The sequence below is a fragment of the Suncus etruscus genome, chromosome 7, assembly GCF_024139225.1.
Source record: "Suncus etruscus isolate mSunEtr1 chromosome 7, mSunEtr1.pri.cur, whole genome shotgun sequence".
NCBI classification, from domain to species: Eukaryota; Metazoa; Chordata; class Mammalia; order Eulipotyphla; family Soricidae; genus Suncus; species Suncus etruscus.
The window spans coordinates 98,114,350-98,133,451 of record NC_064854.1 but is presented as its reverse complement, the minus strand read 5'-3'; the positions used below and the strand labels follow the sequence as shown (position 1 = coordinate 98,133,451).

The 19,102-nt window shown below is 49.7% G+C and overlaps 1 protein-coding gene across 1 annotated transcript; it reads left to right on the top strand.

Annotated features, from left to right (window-relative positions):
• Positions 1-2,742: 2,742 nt before the first annotated feature.
• Positions 2,743-17,593, top strand: B9D1 (B9 domain containing 1). The gene is made up of 7 exons (XM_049776971.1): positions 2,743-2,917; positions 3,705-3,773; positions 6,709-6,820; positions 14,304-14,400; positions 15,547-15,609; positions 17,047-17,114; positions 17,377-17,593. Exons 1-7 carry the CDS (start codon positions 2,855-2,857, stop codon positions 17,517-17,519), a joined length of 615 nt encoding a protein of 204 aa, XP_049632928.1. The 5' UTR covers positions 2,743-2,854; the 3' UTR covers positions 17,520-17,593.
• Positions 17,594-19,102: the final 1,509 nt, after the last annotated feature.

Genomic DNA, 19,102 nt, shown 5'->3' with positions numbered 1-19,102 from the left:
GACCCATCAAGTGTCTTCTGCCGGTCTTTTTGGAGTTCCAGACCCCTCATATTTACAGATTGGTATTGAACTCTGTAGAAATTACATCTGTTGTTTTTCCTATAACTGTAATCCTTTGAAGTTATGTTTGGTACTACACTTCTTTTGACTATCGTAATTAATGTTTTTCTATTTTAGTTTTTAATATTAGGAATCGATGTTGTATTACATTAAGGTTTTGCTTTCTTGACTTTAGGTTTGTGAGTTATATATTATTGTCTATAATTTCCCAAATGATATTTTTGTCTGTTCTCAGGGTTTTTTGCGTGGGCGCATCATAGGCAAAATACTAGGTTTATAGAAGGTTCCATCCATTTTGGATGGGCCCTCAAGTTGTTTATTTACACAGGGAGGGTCTCTGCCTTAAACATTTTGTTTTGGTTTGTGACTTAAGCTCCCATCTATAAATAGTCGACATCAATTTCAGACATCTTATGGACTTCAGACCGGATTAAGAACTTGGACTAAGTTCAGATACCTATTGATCATCATTGCAGTGGCTCCCCACTGTGCAGAGGGTGTATGTGCCACTTCTTCCGAAATAAAGGCCTAGTTCAATGCCCTCAAAGATGGGCTTTCTGGTCTACCTGAACTTGAATGAAAATGGAGCTGGAGAGATAGCATGGAGGCGAGGCGTTGGCCTTTCATGCAGAAGGTCATTGGTTCAAATGCCGGTATCTGCCAGGAGCGATTTCTGAACGTGGAGTCAGGAGTAACTCCTGAGCACTGCCAGGTGTGACCCAAAAACGACCACCACCACCACCTACAACAACAACAAATAAAGAAAAGGTGCTTCTTCTTGCCTGCTACACAACCTTTCTGGTGTCTCTTCGAAAGATCTATGTACGTCTTAGATTTATCTTCTCAGGAGCTTGTAGTTGATTCCTTGATACATGTTTCTGGTTTTAGACACCCTGTGCTTAGGTTAGAAGTTTTTCTTTACATTTTCCTGTGATGCGCTTATGCAAACAGCCGCTCTTTTATTATTGACTAATTTTTCTTTTAATAATTGTAGACAATATTGTTTGTTTACTAAAAACAAAAGGGGGAATTGTTGTGTATGTAAATATTTTGGGGGATTACTATGTTGCTCACCCTAATCTGATTAGGTGATTGTGCCCTACCCTAGGGTGTGACCTGGAATTCTGCCCCCACCCTAGGGTAGGACCTGATTCTGCTTCCACCATTGGTTGGTATCTGATCCCACCATTGGGTGGGACCTGACTCTGGACTATAAGAGCAAGGGCCTGTGGAAGGCGAGGGGCTTTTGGCTGGCTGGAACTGAATCGGAGTCTTTGGACTTCAGTTTTGTCCATCCGAATAAAGCAAATATTTCCACGAGCCTGATTGTCTGCGAGCTGTTTACCCGCCGTTTCACCTCAGAACCGTGGGCTAGACAGGGTGGCAGACACGTGCTCCGAGCTGGAAGAAAAGGGCCTCATTCTCCATCCTTCCATCAGTCAACCTCTTCAGGGGCTGTCCTGCTACAGTGGGAGAGGAGTGCAATGACAGGAAGACAGCTTCAGGAGGGTACAGAGGGATCAAATAGGACAAAGACTTGGCTTCATGTATGTATTCCAGGGTAGGCCTCTGTGTACAAATAAGACCCCGTCCCTAACAAGTGCCCAGAGTAGATGTCCTGCCTTCCTCATCCCGAAATCAGTGCCCAAATTACTAGGTGACCTGCGTCTGGTATGTGTAGTTGACCTGTGTCGGGTGTGTGCAGGTGACCTGTGTCTAGTGGTTGGGAGAAGAAGAGATAGGACACACAAGAGGAGACATTTCCTGGACGGACAGGGAGATGTGATGCGTGAGGGCCAGATCCCGGGCCTGCTCAGGATGCTGCTGCTGCTGCTGCTGCTGTTGCTGTGACTTCTACTTCTGCTCGGTGAGGAGTCTCAGTGAGAGGCCTAGAGAGGAGCAGGGACAGAGAGGACCCCCAGACCTCCGCAGCTGGGAGCTTGGGTTTTCTTTTCTTTTTTCTTTTTTTTTTTTTTTTGTTTGTTTGTTTGTTTTTGGGCCACACCCGGCGATGCTCAGGGTTTACTCCTGGCTATTTGCTCAGAAATAGCTCCTGGCAGGCACGGGGGACCATACGGGACACTGGGATACGAACCAACCACCTTAGGTCCTGGATCGACTGCTTGCAAGGCAAACACCACTGTGCTATCTCTCCAGGCCCGGGTTTTCTTTTCTTTCTTTTTATCACGATGGATTACAAAATTGCAAAGCTATTCACTATCAAGTTTCAGGCATACAATATTTCAGGGTTTCTCAAAACACGCGATCCTGTCTAGGATGGGAGCCACAGGACTGTGTGTAGCACAGGACAGTAATGAAAACGGTAATAAAGTTCTGGGGAACTTCTTTCATGCCCTCACAGTCTCCCGGTGGCCCCAGAGCGACGCCTGGTGGCTGAGCACTCGCTGGATTCCGTCGCTTCCGGCGGGCTTAACTAAGGCACCCGTCGTCGGGTGTGGAAAACCAGCTCGGGCGATAGGACGGTTCTGCGCTTGCGCCACGGCCTAGTGGCTATTGCGACAAATCCCTGAGAGGAGGTGGAGCCTCTGAGTACCGCCTCCTGTAGGCCTAGCCTCAGTGGCTGTCTGCTGAGAGGGGCGTGACCTTGGACTCCCGCCTCCCTCAGGCCCCGCCCCTCGGGCCTGGCCGCCGCCACTCCTGCGGAATGACTCGTACGTAGCCTCCGTCGCGAACGTCCCACTTGGAAGAAGAATGTCCCTCGCGGCACGCCGTCTGTTTCCAAGGGAACCCCAGGGTCTCTTGGTTACAGCGCGCTCCGCCCAGGTGCTGGACCATGGCTACTGCGAGTCCCACCGTCTTTCTACTCATGGTCAACGGGCAGGTGGAGAGTGCCCAGGTGAGCCCCGCAAGCATCCCTAGGGGCCCGTCCCGTGGACTCCCGAGCTGCTGTAGGGCCCTGGGAGGTGTAAGTTAGGGAGGTGTTAAGTTGATACGTTTAAGAAGCTGGGTGCTAGGTTGCCTGAATCTTCAGCCTCTTGGTGCTAGTGTGGAACAGATCGAGATACAAGGCCAGTATCAGGGTCTCTTGGCTGTGATCCCTGGCTGTTAAGCTTTCACTCGCCAGCACGCTACATTGGGTGTGGACACGCTAATATCTGCGGACACACAAGGCTTCAGCCTCAGGCTTGCGATCCCTGCAAGACTTCTGCTGTGCGAACCTTGAGGTCCTTGGACTTGAGTCCAGAATGCAGATGATTTCGTTCATCTGATTCAACCAGGAGGGCCACGCAGATGAGCCAAAGAGGTTTTGTGTGTGTGTGTGTGTGTGTGTGTGTGTGTGTCATAGAGGAGAGTGGGGACCCTAGTCTGTCCCTTTCTACCTCTTAAGGACCATCTGTACATATATACATATATGTACATATATATCAAATCCCATCCGCAGCTCTGCATGATCGGGAGGTGCCTTTACCTTCTCAGAGATGAGAGTCTAGGAATGGGGGCAGCCCTGGATTGTCCTTTGAACACAAGTCTACATGTGCTGAATTTCAGCCCCTCTGTGGGACTCATTTCAACACCCTTTGCTGTCTCATCACCCCCACTAACCTCACCTTCTGAATTCCTACCCACTGTGGCACATTGATCTCAGCCTGAGTGTGCAAACAACCATGTGTTTGTCTCCACAGTTTCCTGAGTATGATGATCTCTACTGCAAGTACTGCTTTGTGTATGGCCAGGATTGGGCCCCCACAGCGGTAAGCTGTCCTCTTGGGCTTAACCCAACCCACAGTTCCATGTCAGCGGGGCTCAGTTCAAAAGTCGCACAAGTTGGTTTGTGGTATAACTGGAGTAGATTCTGCTGCCTCAATTGGGCTCATGGACCCCATCCCTGAACAAATAGCTGTAGAGGTAGATTAACAGGGTCACAGCATACAGAAAGACCCCAGCTGGCCCAGGAAACTGGAGCCTGTTGCTTCAGCCTCTTTTCCACCCACTGGGGAAACTCTCCAGGCTTCCTGAGTAGCACCTGTTTCCATCAGGGAAGTGGGATGGCAGCTTGGGCCTGCTCCACCCAGGAGTCCTTAGTTGTTATTCATACGGCAGAAGAGATAGAGGCCCAGCTTTGCTAAAACTCTCTTGCCCTTTTTTTCCTCTGTATAGCTGAGATGATAATCTTTTATTTCTGGACCCACTGGTTGATGCCTGCTTATGAAGAGCCTTCTGGGTGCTTCTGTACTGGGAATACAGTGGTAATTCTTCACCAGCTAAAGGTTCCTGACTGCCTGGAGTCACTCTCTTAGGGAGAATAGAGAGTGACAGACTTTAGGATGTCAGCTGGAAAAGGGAACAGTCAGAGGACATGAAGAATAATGAGGGGCCAGAGAGATAGCTCAGCGTTAGTTTGCCTTGCACACAACTGATCCAGGACAGACAGTGGTTCAAATCCCGGCATCCCATATGGTCCCCCATGCCTGCCAGGAACAATTTCTGAGCGCAGAGCCAGGAGCAACCCCTGAGCACTGCTGGGTGTGAGCCAATAAATGAGCCAATAAACAAAAAAAAAAAAAAAAAAAGAATAAGGAGCTACCACCTCTAGAAGGCCGCTCTGAGGTTGTAGTTTTGGTGAAGACCTGGAGTAAGTGGGAACAAGCAAGGTGGACACCCATGGACAGAATTTTTCAGACTGAAAAGAAGAGAGTGCCAATGCCTCAAGGCCAGGGTATCCTGGTCTTCTGCAGTGCAAAATAGTGGTCATGTGACCAGGGAACAGGGAGGGGAGGAGAGGTATGGAGAGAGAGGTGTGCAGAAGTGGGGAGAGGAGCAAATGAACAGATGAGGAGGGAGTCAGAGTGAGGAGCCTATTCTCTTTACTTGGATGTAATTGGCCCTCAGAGTTTTGGAAAGAGAGAAAAGGGGATAAATTGTGTCTAATATAACCTCTGAACTGGAGTAGTACAGCAGGTAAGGCACCTGCCTTTCATGCAGAGTTAACTCCATCATCTCAGAGCCCCTTTAGGAGTGATCCCTGGGCACAGAGCCAAGAATAAGTCTTGAGCACCTCTGGCTGTGACTCAAAAGCAAAATAAAAAAAAATAAACTCCTAAGGTTGGTGATGTGGCCCAGCGGTCTAACACTTGTATATGTGATGCCCCTGGTACTGCCAAAATGAGAGGAGCCAGAAAGATATGAAAAATTAATATAATAGGCTCTGGACCAGGTGCCAGGGAAGAGAAGGTGCTGGCAAGAGCAGGATGGGGACTTGGTGGGACACCTCCAATTTGTAGACTTTCAAGAATATGTTTGGAGGCCACACACAAATGCTCAGGGATCATTCCTGGCAGGGCTTAGGAGAGCATAAGAGTGTCAGGGATCAAATCCAGGTTGACCCCATGGAAGGCAAGTGCCCCACCTTCAATACTATCACTCTGGAACCCAGAGTATGCTTTTAATTTTTTCATTATTTTTCAGTCTTAGGCTTAGGGGCCACACCCAGCGATGCTAAGGGCTCAATTCTGGTCAGGGATCTCTCCTGGCAGTGTTCAGGGAATCATATGGGGTTCCGTGGATTGACCCGGGTCAGCTGTGAGCAAGGTGAACACTCTACCTGCTATACTCTCCATCCCCATCCAAAGTGTACTTTTTAAAAGGTAAAACGGGCCAGAACAATTACGGCTAGGATGCTTTCCTTGCACATATCTGACCCAGGATTGATACCCACCAGCCCATATTGTCCTGAGCTACTCCACCTGTGCACCACCAGGTGTGGCCCCTAAAAAAGAAAAAAAAAGTTACAGTAAATGAGTGAAGTGAGTGCTCACTCTGACTTCTCTGTTTTGAGCAGACTGGAGCAAGGCCCAACAGGGAAGCCTCCATTGAAGCAGCACAGGTGTGGCAGGTGGCAACTCAGACCAGCCTCAGCCACCCAGGAGGTGGCTAGATAGAGGAACAGAGCTTAAAACTTCCAAACCCCTTGTCTTCTTCGCAGTTGAAAGGCAGTTCTTTGGTTGGGAAATGTGAGCCCAGCACATTTGGGGTCCCCAGAATCCAGCCTGAACTGGTCTAGGTTCCCACTACATTAGCTGGCCAGCTGTAGAGACTGGGCAAGATGAGCTGGAGTTCAGAGACAGTGTCCAGCTTGTGAACATGAGATGGGGAGGGGGAGCAACCGAACCCTGCAGAAGCTCTAATTCACTGAGAGATGATGTTTGCCAGGGAGGAATCACAGCAGTGGGGAGCACAAGACCCATAAACCCAAGGGGTCCCAGAAGCCTAGCAGAGGAAGTGAGTGGTGTTTGAGATGCTTCTAGTGGGCCACATGCAAAAATGGAGAAGTGGCAGATGTCAATTGCTCAGGCACGTGTGCTGTGAGCTCAGGGGCAGAGAACTGACGATTGCCAGTGACAGGAACCTGGGTGATCAGATGATTGAAAGAAAGGATGGCCTGTATGCTGCCAGTAGTGGGGTGACAACTGGTGTACCAAGAGAAGGGGCTCTTGGTGGCCAAGCTCAAGAGTAAGAAAGTGCGAGAAGACCTAGAGATGTTCTGTTTTATCCCTTCACTTGGAAGTTAGACTTGGCAGAAGGTAGTTGAGAAAATACTCTCCCTGCGCCAACCCCCCCCCCCCCGGATAAAAAAGTACATGGCAGCCTGGCATTTGGTCACTAACTCTCACTGGCTGGTCCCCACAGGGTCTGGAGGAAGGCATCTCCCAGATCACCTCTAAGAGCCAAGATGTGCGGCAAACGCTGGTTTGGAACTTCCCCATTGATGTCACCTTTAAAAGCACCAACCCCTATGGCTGTGAGTCTCTGGGTACTGGGGGGGGGGGGGTGTACTTTGCTTGCTGCTGTCTGAACAACCTTTCTCTGCCCAAATCAGGGACCCAGCCGAGCTCTGTTCTCTATTTTCTTGCCCTCCACTTCCTCTTCCCCTTTTACCAAGTCCTTCCACTAAGCTAAGCGGCTTGGAGTGCAGCGTGGGTCTATGAGACCCACCCTCAAGTGGTTTAAAGAGCAACTTAGAGGGTCCAAGCCTTGGATCTGGCTGTGGCTTCTGACCTGGAGCTGTGCTTGATGTTCTCCCCAACCCGATATGCCTGTCCTCCTGTGCTTCCTAAGGGACTCTTGAGCTGTATCTGAGCTGTTCCCTCTGCTGCTCCTATCCACCTTCCTGAAGTCTTCTCTGCTCAGTCTTGATTTTCGACTTCACCTGGCATCCTGTAACATCCTAATTGCTCACTTTCTTAACAGTCTCTAAAGCCAAGGGTTAGCTCCCTAGGAGAATAGAAAATTCTCCCTTTACAGGTTCATTCTCTCTGATCCTATCTGGTGGGTGGATTTCTCTCCATTTGTTTGTTTGTTTGTCTTGTCTGTTTTTCTATTTGTCTTAGGAAACCAACAGTCTTCCCAAGAAATTGACATCACTCTCAGCTTTACTCCTAGTCACTGAGCATGGATTAGATTACAAATTTATTTCCTTCTTTCCTTCCTTCCTTCCTTCCTTCCTTCCTTCCTTCCTTCCTTCCCTCCTTCTTTCCATCTTCCTACCTTCCTCCCATTATCCTACCTTCCTTCTTTCCATCCTTCTATCCTTTTTTCCTTCCATCCTTCTATTATTCTATCCATCCTTTCTTCCATCCTTAAATCCTTCCATCTTTCCCTCCCTCCGTCTCCTTCCCTCTTCCTTCCTTCCTTCCTTCCTTCCTTCCTTCCTTCCTTCCTTCCTTCCTTCCTTCCTTCCTTCCTTCCTTCCTTCCTTCCTTCCTTCCATCCTTCTCTCCCACTCTCCTTCCCTTCCTTCCTTCTTCCCTTCCTTCCTTCCTTCCTTCCTTCCTTCCTTCCTTCCTTCCTTCCTTCCTTCCTTCCTTCCTTCCTTCCTTCCTTTCTCCTCTTCTTTCTTCCTTTCTCCCTCCCCTTTCCTTCCCTCCCCTACTCTCATCCCAAACACTGTTTAGGGGTTTCTATAGCCATTCCCAGCCATTCTCAGCCAATCCAACCCAACCCATGGGTCACTGCAAAGGCCTGAGGACATGGCGCTGCTCAAATCAAGCAGTGCTAGGGACTTCCAGGACCAAAGCTGGTGTTGCATAGTGGAGAAGGACGTACAGGGTCATGTGGTTCTAGGGTTTGACCTTTGGTTCAAACCATTAAGTTGTTTCCCTGACCCTCATCTGATTTCTTAGTTTTTCTGGTGTCCATGGTGTGGTCTCAGGTTTGCTGGCACCAGAGAATGAGGATCAGGTGCTGCCTGGCTCTATCCTGAGTAGGGTATTTTAAAAGTAAGATCAACTAGTTCAGGAGTTAGAGCATCACAGGCAAAGTCAGGAAGTTACCAAGCTAAGACCAGGAAAAAATAAATAAAAACAGGCATCCTGAGATGTGGTCCTTGGGGCCTGAGTGGGTAGGGCGCTTGCCTTGCTCAAGGCCAACCTGGGTCTATTCCCCAATATCTTATATTCCTTGCAATGCCGGGAATAATTCCTGTGTGCAGAATGAGGAGTAACCCCTGAACATCACCAGGTATGACCCCAAAACTCCAACAACAAAACAACAGGGATTTGGCCCTAGTCATGTCATCTTAGGAGATTGTATTTTGCTGAGTCCCAAGGAGGTAACCAAGGCCCTCTGGGGTGCAGGTTGAGCTGGGATGTTGAAGAGCTCTGCCCAAATCACTGGAACACTGCTCACCGCCACCATATACCTGGAACCTGCACACATTAGTCCCAGATAAAATACTACTGGATACAGCAAGCCTCGGAAAGGGTACTGTGGCAGGGGCCAAGAAGACTCTTTCTAGAAGTCAGAGCGTGTATAACATCTAAAAGTATCCAGTGTGATTTCACCACATTAAAAACAAGTCATGTTTATCCCATAAATGAAAAAAAGCTATGGAATGCAGCATTTACTGATGGTAAATACTTAGCAAACTAAGAATAGAAGAAATTTGACCAAAGCTGATTAAAGCTGCTTTCAAAAGCAATTTATGGTAAGCATTACTGTTGTCAGTGAAATACTTAGAGATTTCACTCTTCAGATCAGATTACTTTAGACTGGAGAGATCAGACAGTAGAAAGGTACTTGCCTTGCATGTTCTTGATCTGGCTTGTTCCCTAGCTCCCACATGTATTCATATGTCCTCTTAGTACTACCAGGATGGGTATACCTGAGCACCACTGGGGTGTGACCCAAAACACACACACACAAATCAGGGTTCGTTTTTTTCTCCCCACAAACATGATGTAAGAATTAGGAAGAACAAAGCTAACATAATTCATAGGTGATGTGATTTTATATTTAAAAGTTTCCAAAACCTACAGATAAGTTACTAGAATGAGGGGCCAGAGCGGTTGCACAGGGCGTAAAAGGCGTCTGCTTTGTGCGTGCCAGCCTAGGATGGACCACGGTTCAATCCCCCGGTGTCCCATATGGTCCCCAAAGCCAGGAGTGATTTCTGAGCACATAGTCAGGAGTAAGCCCTGAGCGTCACTGAGTGTGGCCCAAAAAAATAAAAAAGTTACCAGAATGAATAAATTGGTAAAAAAAAAAAAAAACCAGATTAAGATTGGTGAGCAAAGTAAGTTTTGTTTAAAAATTGAGGGGCCTCGGGGCCGGGAAGGTGGCGCTACAGGTAAGGTGTCTGCCTTGCAAGCGCTAGCCAAGGAACGGACCGCGGTTTGATCCCCCGGCGTCCCATATGGTCCCCCCAAGCCAGGGGCGATTTCTGAGCACATAGCCAGGAGTAACCCCTGAGCGTCAAACGGGTGTGGCCCAAAAACCAAAAAGAAAAAAAAAAAAAAAATTGAGGGGCCTGAATAATAGTTCAGCAATAGAATGCTTGCTTTGCAATGTGGCTGACCCAGGTTTGATCCCTGGTACCCTAGAAGGTCTTCTGATCCCTAGGAAGTAATCCTTGAGTGGAGAGCCAGGAACAAGCACTGAACACTGCTGCATGTTGCCTAAAAATAAATAGTTTTTGTTAAAAAAAAATAATAGGAAATTGGGGCCGGAGCAATAGCACATTTGCCTTGCATGTAGCTGACTCAGGACGAACCACGGTTCAATCCCGTGTTCCATATGGTCCCCCAAGCCAGGAGTGATTTCTGAGTGCATAGCCAGGAGTAACCCCTGAGTGTCACCGGTTATGGCTCAAAAACCAAGAAAAAAATTATACTTTAATGTTTTTATTATTATTGTTGATATCAAAAACTGTAAAAATAGTATGTCCTTTCAATTATCCAACCTTCATTTTAAGGCCCAATGATGAAACAAGGTACTTTTGGCCGAGGAGGGACATACAGATCCATAGAAGCCCTAAAACAGACCTGTACCTTTGGGTCCGGAGAAAGGTGGCACCTCAGAGAAGAAGATAGGGACAGGATAAATGGCATGGGACAGCTAAATTTGCATAGGCCTGATAAATGCTGATCCTGGCTTTATACATATTCTATACTCAAAGTCAGTTTCAGTGGGATAAAAATAAAATCAAAATTTCAGCTAGGGCCCGGGCCGGGTGGTGGCGCTAAAGGTAAGGTGCCTGCCTTGCCTGCGCTAACCTTGGACGGACCGCGGTTCGATCCCCCGGTGTCCCATATGGTCCCCCAAGCCAGGAGCAACTTCTGAGCACATAGCCAGGAGTAACCCCTGAGCGTTACTGGGTGTGGCCCAAAAACCAAAAAAAAAAAAAAAAAAAAAAAAAAAAAAAAAAATTTTGGGGGCCGGGCGGTGGCGCTGGAGGTAAGGTGCCTGCCTTGCCTGCGCTAGCCTAGGACGGACCGCGGTTCGATCCCCCGGCGTCCCATATGGTCCCCCAAGAAGCCAGGAGCAACTTCTGAGCGCATAGCCAGGAGTAACCCCTGAGCGGCACAGGGTGTGGCCCAAAAACCAAAAAAAAAAAAAAAAAAAATTTCAGCTAGGGGCCAGAGAGATAGCATGGAGGTAGGGCATTTGCCTTGCATGCAGAAGGACGGTGGTTCAAATCTCAGCATCCCATATGGTCCCCCGAGCTGCCAGGAGCAATTTCTGAGAGTACAGACAGGAGTAACCCCTGAGTGCTGCCGAGTGTGATCCAAAAACCAAAAAAAAAAAAGAAAAAAAAAACTCAGCTATATAGCATGGGAGAGGGAACTGAGAGATAGATCAGAGGTTTAGGCAGTTGTCTTGCACAAAACCAACATTACATATGGTTCCCCAGCACTGCCTGTGGCAAGTGGAGCACAGCTAAGTTTAGCCAAAGCCCCCCTCCCTGCAAATAAAGGTAGCATAAGAGACTGGAGCCATACTGGGGAGCAATTTTTTTTCAGGGGCCAGAGAGAGATAGTACAGGGAATAAAGCACTTGCCTTGCATGCAGCCAACCTGGGTTCAATATCAGGCACACCCAACTGGTCTGGCACCATCAGGACTGATTCCTGAGCGCAGAGCCAAGGAGTAATCCCTGAACATTGCTGGGTGTATCCCATAAACCAAAAGCCAACCAAACAAACTTTGTTTTCAGAAACACTACAATGAGCTGGAGACATGGCTCAAGGATGCAGTCCATTTCTTACCTGTGAGACCCAGTGTTCAATCCCTGGCCCCATAGGCACTGCAGGATACAGCCCCCAACAATAAATGAAAGCACTGCAATGAAAATCTAGTGACTGGGCTATGCTAAAGTTTACATCTTTTATTAATCAAAAGGTATCAGTAAGGGGCCGGAGCGGTGGCACAAGCAGTAGGGCGTTTGCCTTGCTACGCGCTAACCTAGGACGGACCTAGGTTCGATCCCCTGGCATCCATATGATCCCCCAAGCCAGGAACAATTTCTGAGAACATAGCCAGGAGTAACCCCTAAGCGTCACTGGATGTGGCCCCCCCCCCAAAAAAAAGGTATCAGTAAGCAGGGACCAGGGGGTGACTCAGTGGCAACAAACAGTTGCTTTCCATGCAAGTGTGAGATTGAGTCTGATCTTTGGTGCTGCCCCCAGGCATCTCTGCAGCCCCTGCAGCTCTGTTATCTGGGACCCCAGCACCACAGAGTGTGATCCTGGCACACATCTAGAGGTGTGAGCACCACAGCAAGGAGTACGAACCCCAGTGAGTACTCGTGGGGACACCACAGTGAGCATCGCAGCCTGAATGCTTAACAACAATGATCATGGCCCTGGCAAGTGACTGGCAACACAGCCAAGCGTGTCACCCCCAATCATGGCAACCATAAAGGAGGGAACAGAACAGAGTGGAGACATGACTGACAGACAAGTCACAGAATTCACACATGTACATATACATATTACAAAGCAATGAGGAAAAAAACTAGGAGAAAAATGTAAGTCTTGATCAAGTACTTCTAAATGAAGACATCTAAGTGACCAAGACACAGGATAAGGTCTCTGAATTCAATCACTTGCCATGAAGGAAGGAAAATACAAGTCAGAACTGCTGTGAATGACCACTAAAACAATTTGTGCAGACTTGTTCCCTTTGGAGAAGCCCGTGTTCTCTGCCCCCCTCACTTCACCTCCCTCTCTCTTTCCCTCCCTCCCTCCTTCTCTCTCCTCTCTATCTCTCCATATTTCTACAAATGAAACAGTTTTACTTACACATACCCAAAAACTCAATAACAAACAGCTTGTGCACCTCATGTGTGAGTCTGTTTGGATACAGCCCAACTGAAATTGTGTAGGCGGGTGTCAGGAGCTGGTACAGGAAGGGTGGAGAATATGTAACCATCAGTGAGTGTCCACAGGAGAAACTGCCTGCCAACCTCGAGCACTGTGATCCAAGTTCTGGTACCCCATGCTGAGGTCAAATTGTAGCCAGCACTGAAAACCAGCGAGCCTGGGCATGAAACAAGCTACATCACCAGATACAGGCTGAATCAAGGATGCTGTCTCAAAACAACAACAACAACAACAACAACAAAACCCTACACATGACTTATGTCACATTCATGGGGCCAGGAATGAAGCTCAATCTGTAGCATTTGCCTCGCATATTGAGGCCCTGGGTTTAATTCCTGTCACCACATACACACATAAAGTATGTCAATGGTATTTTGTTTAAGTGGGTAGAGTCAAAGGCCCAGAAAGGTAGTACAGGTGGATAAGACCCTTTTCTTTTCTTTTCTTTTTGTGTTTTTTGGGTCACACCCAACAGTGCTCAGGGGTTATTCCTGGCTCCAGACTCAGAAATTGCTCCTGGCAGGCACGGGGGACCATATGGGACGACGGGATTCGAACCAATGACCTATTGCATGAAAGGCAAAAACACCTTACCTCCATGCTATCTCTCCAGCCCCAGGCCCTTTTCTTAAATCATAATGTCCCTGCTTCAAATCTCAGCACCATATCATATGTATTATATGGTCTCTTGAGCATCTTCGGGCCATTCTGAGCACAGAGCCAGAAATACCCTTGAGCACTGCAGTGTATGTAGCCCAACCCCTTCTCCCAGGATGGGGAAAGCGAAAGTATTGTTTGAAAGGCAGTGGTAGGTTGCTTCAGAAAATCCAAGGGACTGGAGGGCATGTCGGGCACTTGCATGCACTTGGCTGACCAGGGTTCTATCTATTCCTGGCATCCCATATAGTCTCTGTGTCTACCAGAAATGATAACCTGAGTGCAGTCAGGAGTAAGCCCTGAGCCTTGAATATAGATAGGGCCCCAAAACAAAAATCCAAATGGCAATTCCCCTGGGAGCAGCACTGGCAGTGACAGGCCTCCAGAGGGCCTCCTACACACACCTCCAGAGTCTGAGGTGAGGGTGCCATGGCAGGGTAGTAGCCAGATGCAGCACCTTTCCTGGCACTACTATCTCCCTTTCCCTCCAGAGGACACCTTGATCCTACCTGGAGCAGAACAGATGTTGTTGCTCATTTCCTAAAGGGAGAGGTACACAAGGTCTGCTCACACTCTGACCTCTGCCATGCCCCAAAAGTATCCCTTTCTAGCCTCTGTGTACCAGCAGTGCTTAAGGCAACCCAATCCACCACCAGCAGGTAACCAGAAAGTGGCCTTTGCTCAGTTCATGGCTGGTCCCAGGGCCCCAGAAACATTGACTGTGTTTAAGCAGGAGTCCCTGGGCCCCATAGTATTGAGGCTGAGCAAGAGGCTTGTCCCGGATTCCGGTTCTTCCACATCCCTGGATTCTGGGTCAGTGGAACTCATGATGCAGAGTGTGGTCCCATGTTTACACTTTTCATCCATGGAGCCCTCTGTCCTGAGTACCAAGCTGTTTCCCTCATGTCTGTTCTGCCGCTTCCCCCAAGCTTGCCCATGTACTGAGCCCCCTTCTTGTCCTTCCAAGGGCCCCAGATCGTGCTCAGCGTGTATGGACCAGATGTGTTCGGGAATGATGTGGTTCGAGGCTACGGGGCAGTGCATGTGCCTCTCTCACCTGGTCGGTATGTCCCTCCACCAGAGTTCATTCCTCTCCCTCTCAGGGTCCTGCTGGCCTGGCACCAGGGGCCACTTTTTATGGGATTGGTTGGTTCCCTGCTTCTTGCAGCTGGACTCAGGCTGGGATTCGGAGTCTCCAGGGATCTGGGAGGATCCCACACAGGGAGGCAAATGCTGTCACCCCCATACCGGGTGTCAGAGGATCTGCTAGAGAAAAGCAGCTGAGGAGCTGCCCACTACAGATCCCAGGCAGCAGGGGCTGAGTCCAGACCTTTCATCCCTGCTCTGTTCAGACTATCTCCCGGAGGTCCCTCAGGGCTTGAATATGGCCACATGACAGGTTGGCCTGTTTTGTTGAGCACCATGCTAGGCTATAGATTCTACTTATGGCCTTGGGAGAGCCAGAACAAACTGGCCTGTAAGGACCCAAGGTTTGTCCAAAGAATGGAGGAATAAGAGCAGGTGCTGAGTGCTTTGGGGAGAATTGTGCTAGCATGGAGAAGAGGTACAATAGTGAGAGGTAGGACCCCAGTTCTCAGACTTGATAGGTGAGCACAGTGGGGGTAAAGTTCAGCCTATTGTTGGGATCTTCCCTGGAAGAAGTGTCCAGAGTGGCTCTGAAGACAGTGCCTTTTTGAAGGACAAGAGCTATGTAATGGGTCACAATTTTGTTTGAGCAATCCCTCACACCTGATATTTTAAAAGAAACACACTGGGCTGGAGCTGTAACACATCAGGTAGAGCACTTGCCCTACATGCAGCTGACCTGAGTTCAATACCCACCTTCCAGGTATCTGCAATGTAGCTGAGGTATGCTTTGCATGCCTGAGACCCTGAGTTGGATTCCCAGAATAGGTGAGGAGAAAGGAGAGGAGGAAGCAATCCCACCTTCTAATATGGTCCCCTGAGCCCGTCAGGTGTGACACCTCAGCACAGCCAGGAGTAAACCCTGAGCACTGACCATTACGCTTACACACAAAACAAGGAAAATGGGGGAGGAGGGGATAGTGGGATGTCTGTGCTCTTGCTGAGCAGCACCTCCTAATGTGTTTGCTCACTTCCAGCACCACACTGACCTGAGAGGGCTCCTGTCAGCTGAGGCACAGTCTTCTATCACTACACACATTTGTATATAAAAATCTTACTTTCAGGCACAAAAGGACCATCCCCATGTTTGTCCCAGAATCTACATCTCAACTTCAGAAGTTCACCAGGTGAGTGTACCCGTGGCCTCGGGTTGGGTGAAAGAGGGGACGCCACTGTCTTATCCACTGAATCAGGGAACCTTGCCTGCTCTTCAAACTGCACTGAGACTTGAGCCAAATGGATCCAGAAATGGATCCTGGGGGGTTGCTTAGAGTCACTGGACTCTTTTTGGACCCTGTCCCAGAGGAGAAAACTGTGTGTGAGATGAAGCAGAGGGAACCTGCCAAGTGGGGAAGTGCATCATACTGAAGGTCAAAGCTAAGACCTGGTCTGCCCCGCCTGCCATAGGAGCCAGCACATGCCAAGGAATATCCCAACTGAAGGGCAAGGCCTATGGGGGACTAGAAAGGGAGCAAGATGTTCGCACCTGCCTCAGGCTAAGGACTGAGGAACTGTGTGCTTGAGTGTGCAGCCATGAAGGTGATGACGCGCTTAGTTGTCAGAAATGTGGATGGGGAAGCGTCAGGAGGCATCAGGTGCTTGTCGACATGTAACCAGGGAGACCTAGCCAGGGGCCTTTTGGCCTAGTCCACATCAAAGGAGGGACTTGGCAGAACCCAACTAACTGGGGACAGATGGACTCCTGGTCTCGCTCCAGAGAAAGTAGGGCCCAAATACTTTATTATTCGCCTGTCCAGCCCCCAGCCAGAGCCTGGCTTCCTGGTCATCCCTCCTGTTCCCCAGGAACTGCTGCTATGGGCACAGCATGAGGACAGGCACACTCGGAACAAAAGCAGCAGGGGACAGGCTGCATTCCTGCCTCCAGTAGTGAGAGAAGCTGGCAGAGTGCCCTAGGGGTTCCTGCAGCAGACTGAGGACTCCAGGGACAGCTCTAGGAATGCAGGGACCCAGTAGTATGCAGTGCACACTGGATTAAGCACATGTCTGCAGCTGGTGTGCACATGCCAGAGGTGGCCTCTGCAGGGAAAGAGGCCAAGGAGCCTAGAGTCAGGGGTGTCCAGTCCGCTGTTCCCTGTGGCTTGGGTCACCTCACTGAACCTGTCTTAGCCTCTGTGAATGGAGGTCTACACCGCAGAGTTTGTGCTCCTTCATAGCTGAGAAGCTTCAGATTCGGGTTGAGAGTGATCGTCTCAGACCCTGCACTGTTAAGAGGAAACAGAGTCTGTGCCAGATGGTCACCAAACTTAGGGTGATAGCGGTGTCCTTTTCTAGGAGACGCTTCCCGACATTTTCACCTTGAGCTGTACTCTGCGCCCCCAAGCAGTTGCACATAAATTGTTGCTCCATCCCCGAGAACTGACCATGGTTAAGGCAGAGGAAAGGTTGGTAGTCGGCTGTGGGGAAGCAGGGCCTGAGAACCAGGACCTCAATGCCTGGTGCCCAGCCCTGCCTTTTAGCTGGTCAGGAAGGTGTTGGGGACGCTGAGCAGCTGGAGGATGCCCGAGACTCACAGCTTGGCTCACCTTGTGCTCCTGTCTCCCCAGCTGGTTCATGGGACGGCGGCCTGAGTACACGGACCCGAAGGTGGTGGCCCAGGGTGAAGGCCGGGAAGGTACGATGTGATCCCCAGCCATGCCTGTTCTACACAGGTCGGATGGAGCCTGGGAGAGGCAGGGTAGGCCCAGGGTCAAGGGTGGCATGTGCCTGGCACTTGGCTTTGGGAGCCAGTCCAGGAGTTCCCCAGAGCTCCCCTGGTTTGGGTATGTCCAGTCAGAGGCCAGCCAAGGCCCTGATGTCCCCTTCCAACAGAAGATACCACTGAGGCTGGGGACCTGCCTCTCCTGGCCCCGCTGACTCTACCCTTCTGTCTCTAGTGACCCGCGTTCGCTCCCAGGGCTTTGTCACCCTCCTCTTCAATGTAGTGACCAAGGACATGAGGAAGCTGGGGTACGACTGTGGGACGCTGGACACACAGAACACCTTGGGGTCCAGCCCCTCCGAGGGCTTCCCCAGGTGAAGACTGGTCTCTGCCAGGGTAGGGTCAGGAGGGGGGCTCACCATTTTGTATAATAAAATTGTCTCTTTTGCCAAGCCCAGGCACAGGGCTGCCTCATCCCCTTTTGTTCTTCCCCATGACTCCATAGGTCCTTTTCCTGGTAGTCAGCACCAGCTCACCTGTCCTGGAGACTGAGCTGTTCGAGGCAGGAGGCTGGCCTTAAGCAACCTGAGTGCAGGGAGCTGAGCCCCACCAGCAGGCTGGGCCTGCTCACCCTCTCCACACACGCCTCAGCAAAGTCAGGGCAAGTGTGAGGTCTTGGCCCCACCTACCCAGCAAGAAAGCAGAAGTGAGCTCAAGCCCCAAGTGAGGCCAGGCTATCTGTATTCACTGTACCCTCTCGGCTCTCCACCGACACCATCTCCATCCTGTCAAGTCTCTGCTGCTCCACTGCCCCACTCCCACTCTTCCCCCACACCTCAGGCATGATGGTGTGGACACTGAATGGAGCCCCTCCACCTCCAGGCTGAGGCCACCCAGCAAGTATCTACTGTGTCCTCCAGGGTCCTCCAAGTCCCAGACCAAGCATACGGACCCCCGTGTGCCAATCAGCCCTTCCTCTCTTTGCTTTTGCCTGACCCGTCTGAGTCCATAGTCCATGACACACACTTACTCTTCTCTCATTGTACCCTTGTGCTTTTCACTCTCACTGCTACCCCTTGCTCCCTGACAGCTAGTGGCCTACTCCTGCTGATACTGAGGTCAGAGCCTGGTCAGAGCACCAGCCCATGAGTGCCTTAAATCTGTCAGCTCCCTCTTGGCAGTCTCAGGCTCACCCACCCCAGGCCAATGGCCCCTGCAGAGCTGCCCTTTACATGAAGACCTTGACACTGGCTTCTCAGACAGGCAGACACACACAGCTGGGCCTCCATCTTCTGAATGTGTCCTATCAGGCCACCCCCAAAACCCTGAACCCATCACCTGCCTCACACTTCAAGGTGCCCCTGGAGAGGCTGGGTCTGTCCTTTTCTTCACCCTTGCCCGTGTTGCCAACATACTCCTCCCTGCCTGCATAGATCCAGAGTTTGTTGTTAGTTCACCGCTAAGTAACAATCCATTTAAAACCTCTCAGGAAGGGCCAGAGCAATAGTACAGCAGGTATGGCAATTTGCTTTGCGCATGGCCATCCCAGTTCATTACCCAGCATCTCATATGATTTCCTGAGCACCACCAGGAGTAACCTCTAAGCATCACTAGGTGTGGCCCCAAAACCAAAAAATTAAGTCCTAAATAATAAAGTAAAACATATATGGTTAATATCTATTTTTCTTTCTGGAGATAAGTGCATGTTTGTGTATCTTGTGTGCCAGAGATGGAACCCAGAACCTCTTATGTACAAAATGCATGCCCATGGTACTCCATTCTTAGCCACCAGTCTTGTATCAAAGGTGACAGCCCTTTTATCCCTCATGGCCTCACAGCTGTCACTGAGCAAAAGGAATTGGGGATAAAGAAGCAAGAAACAAGGCAGGCTGTCTAGAAATCAATTTCCTATGTGCCACCTTTTGCTTCAGTAAGAAGTAAGAACTTTTAGTGCTGAGGAA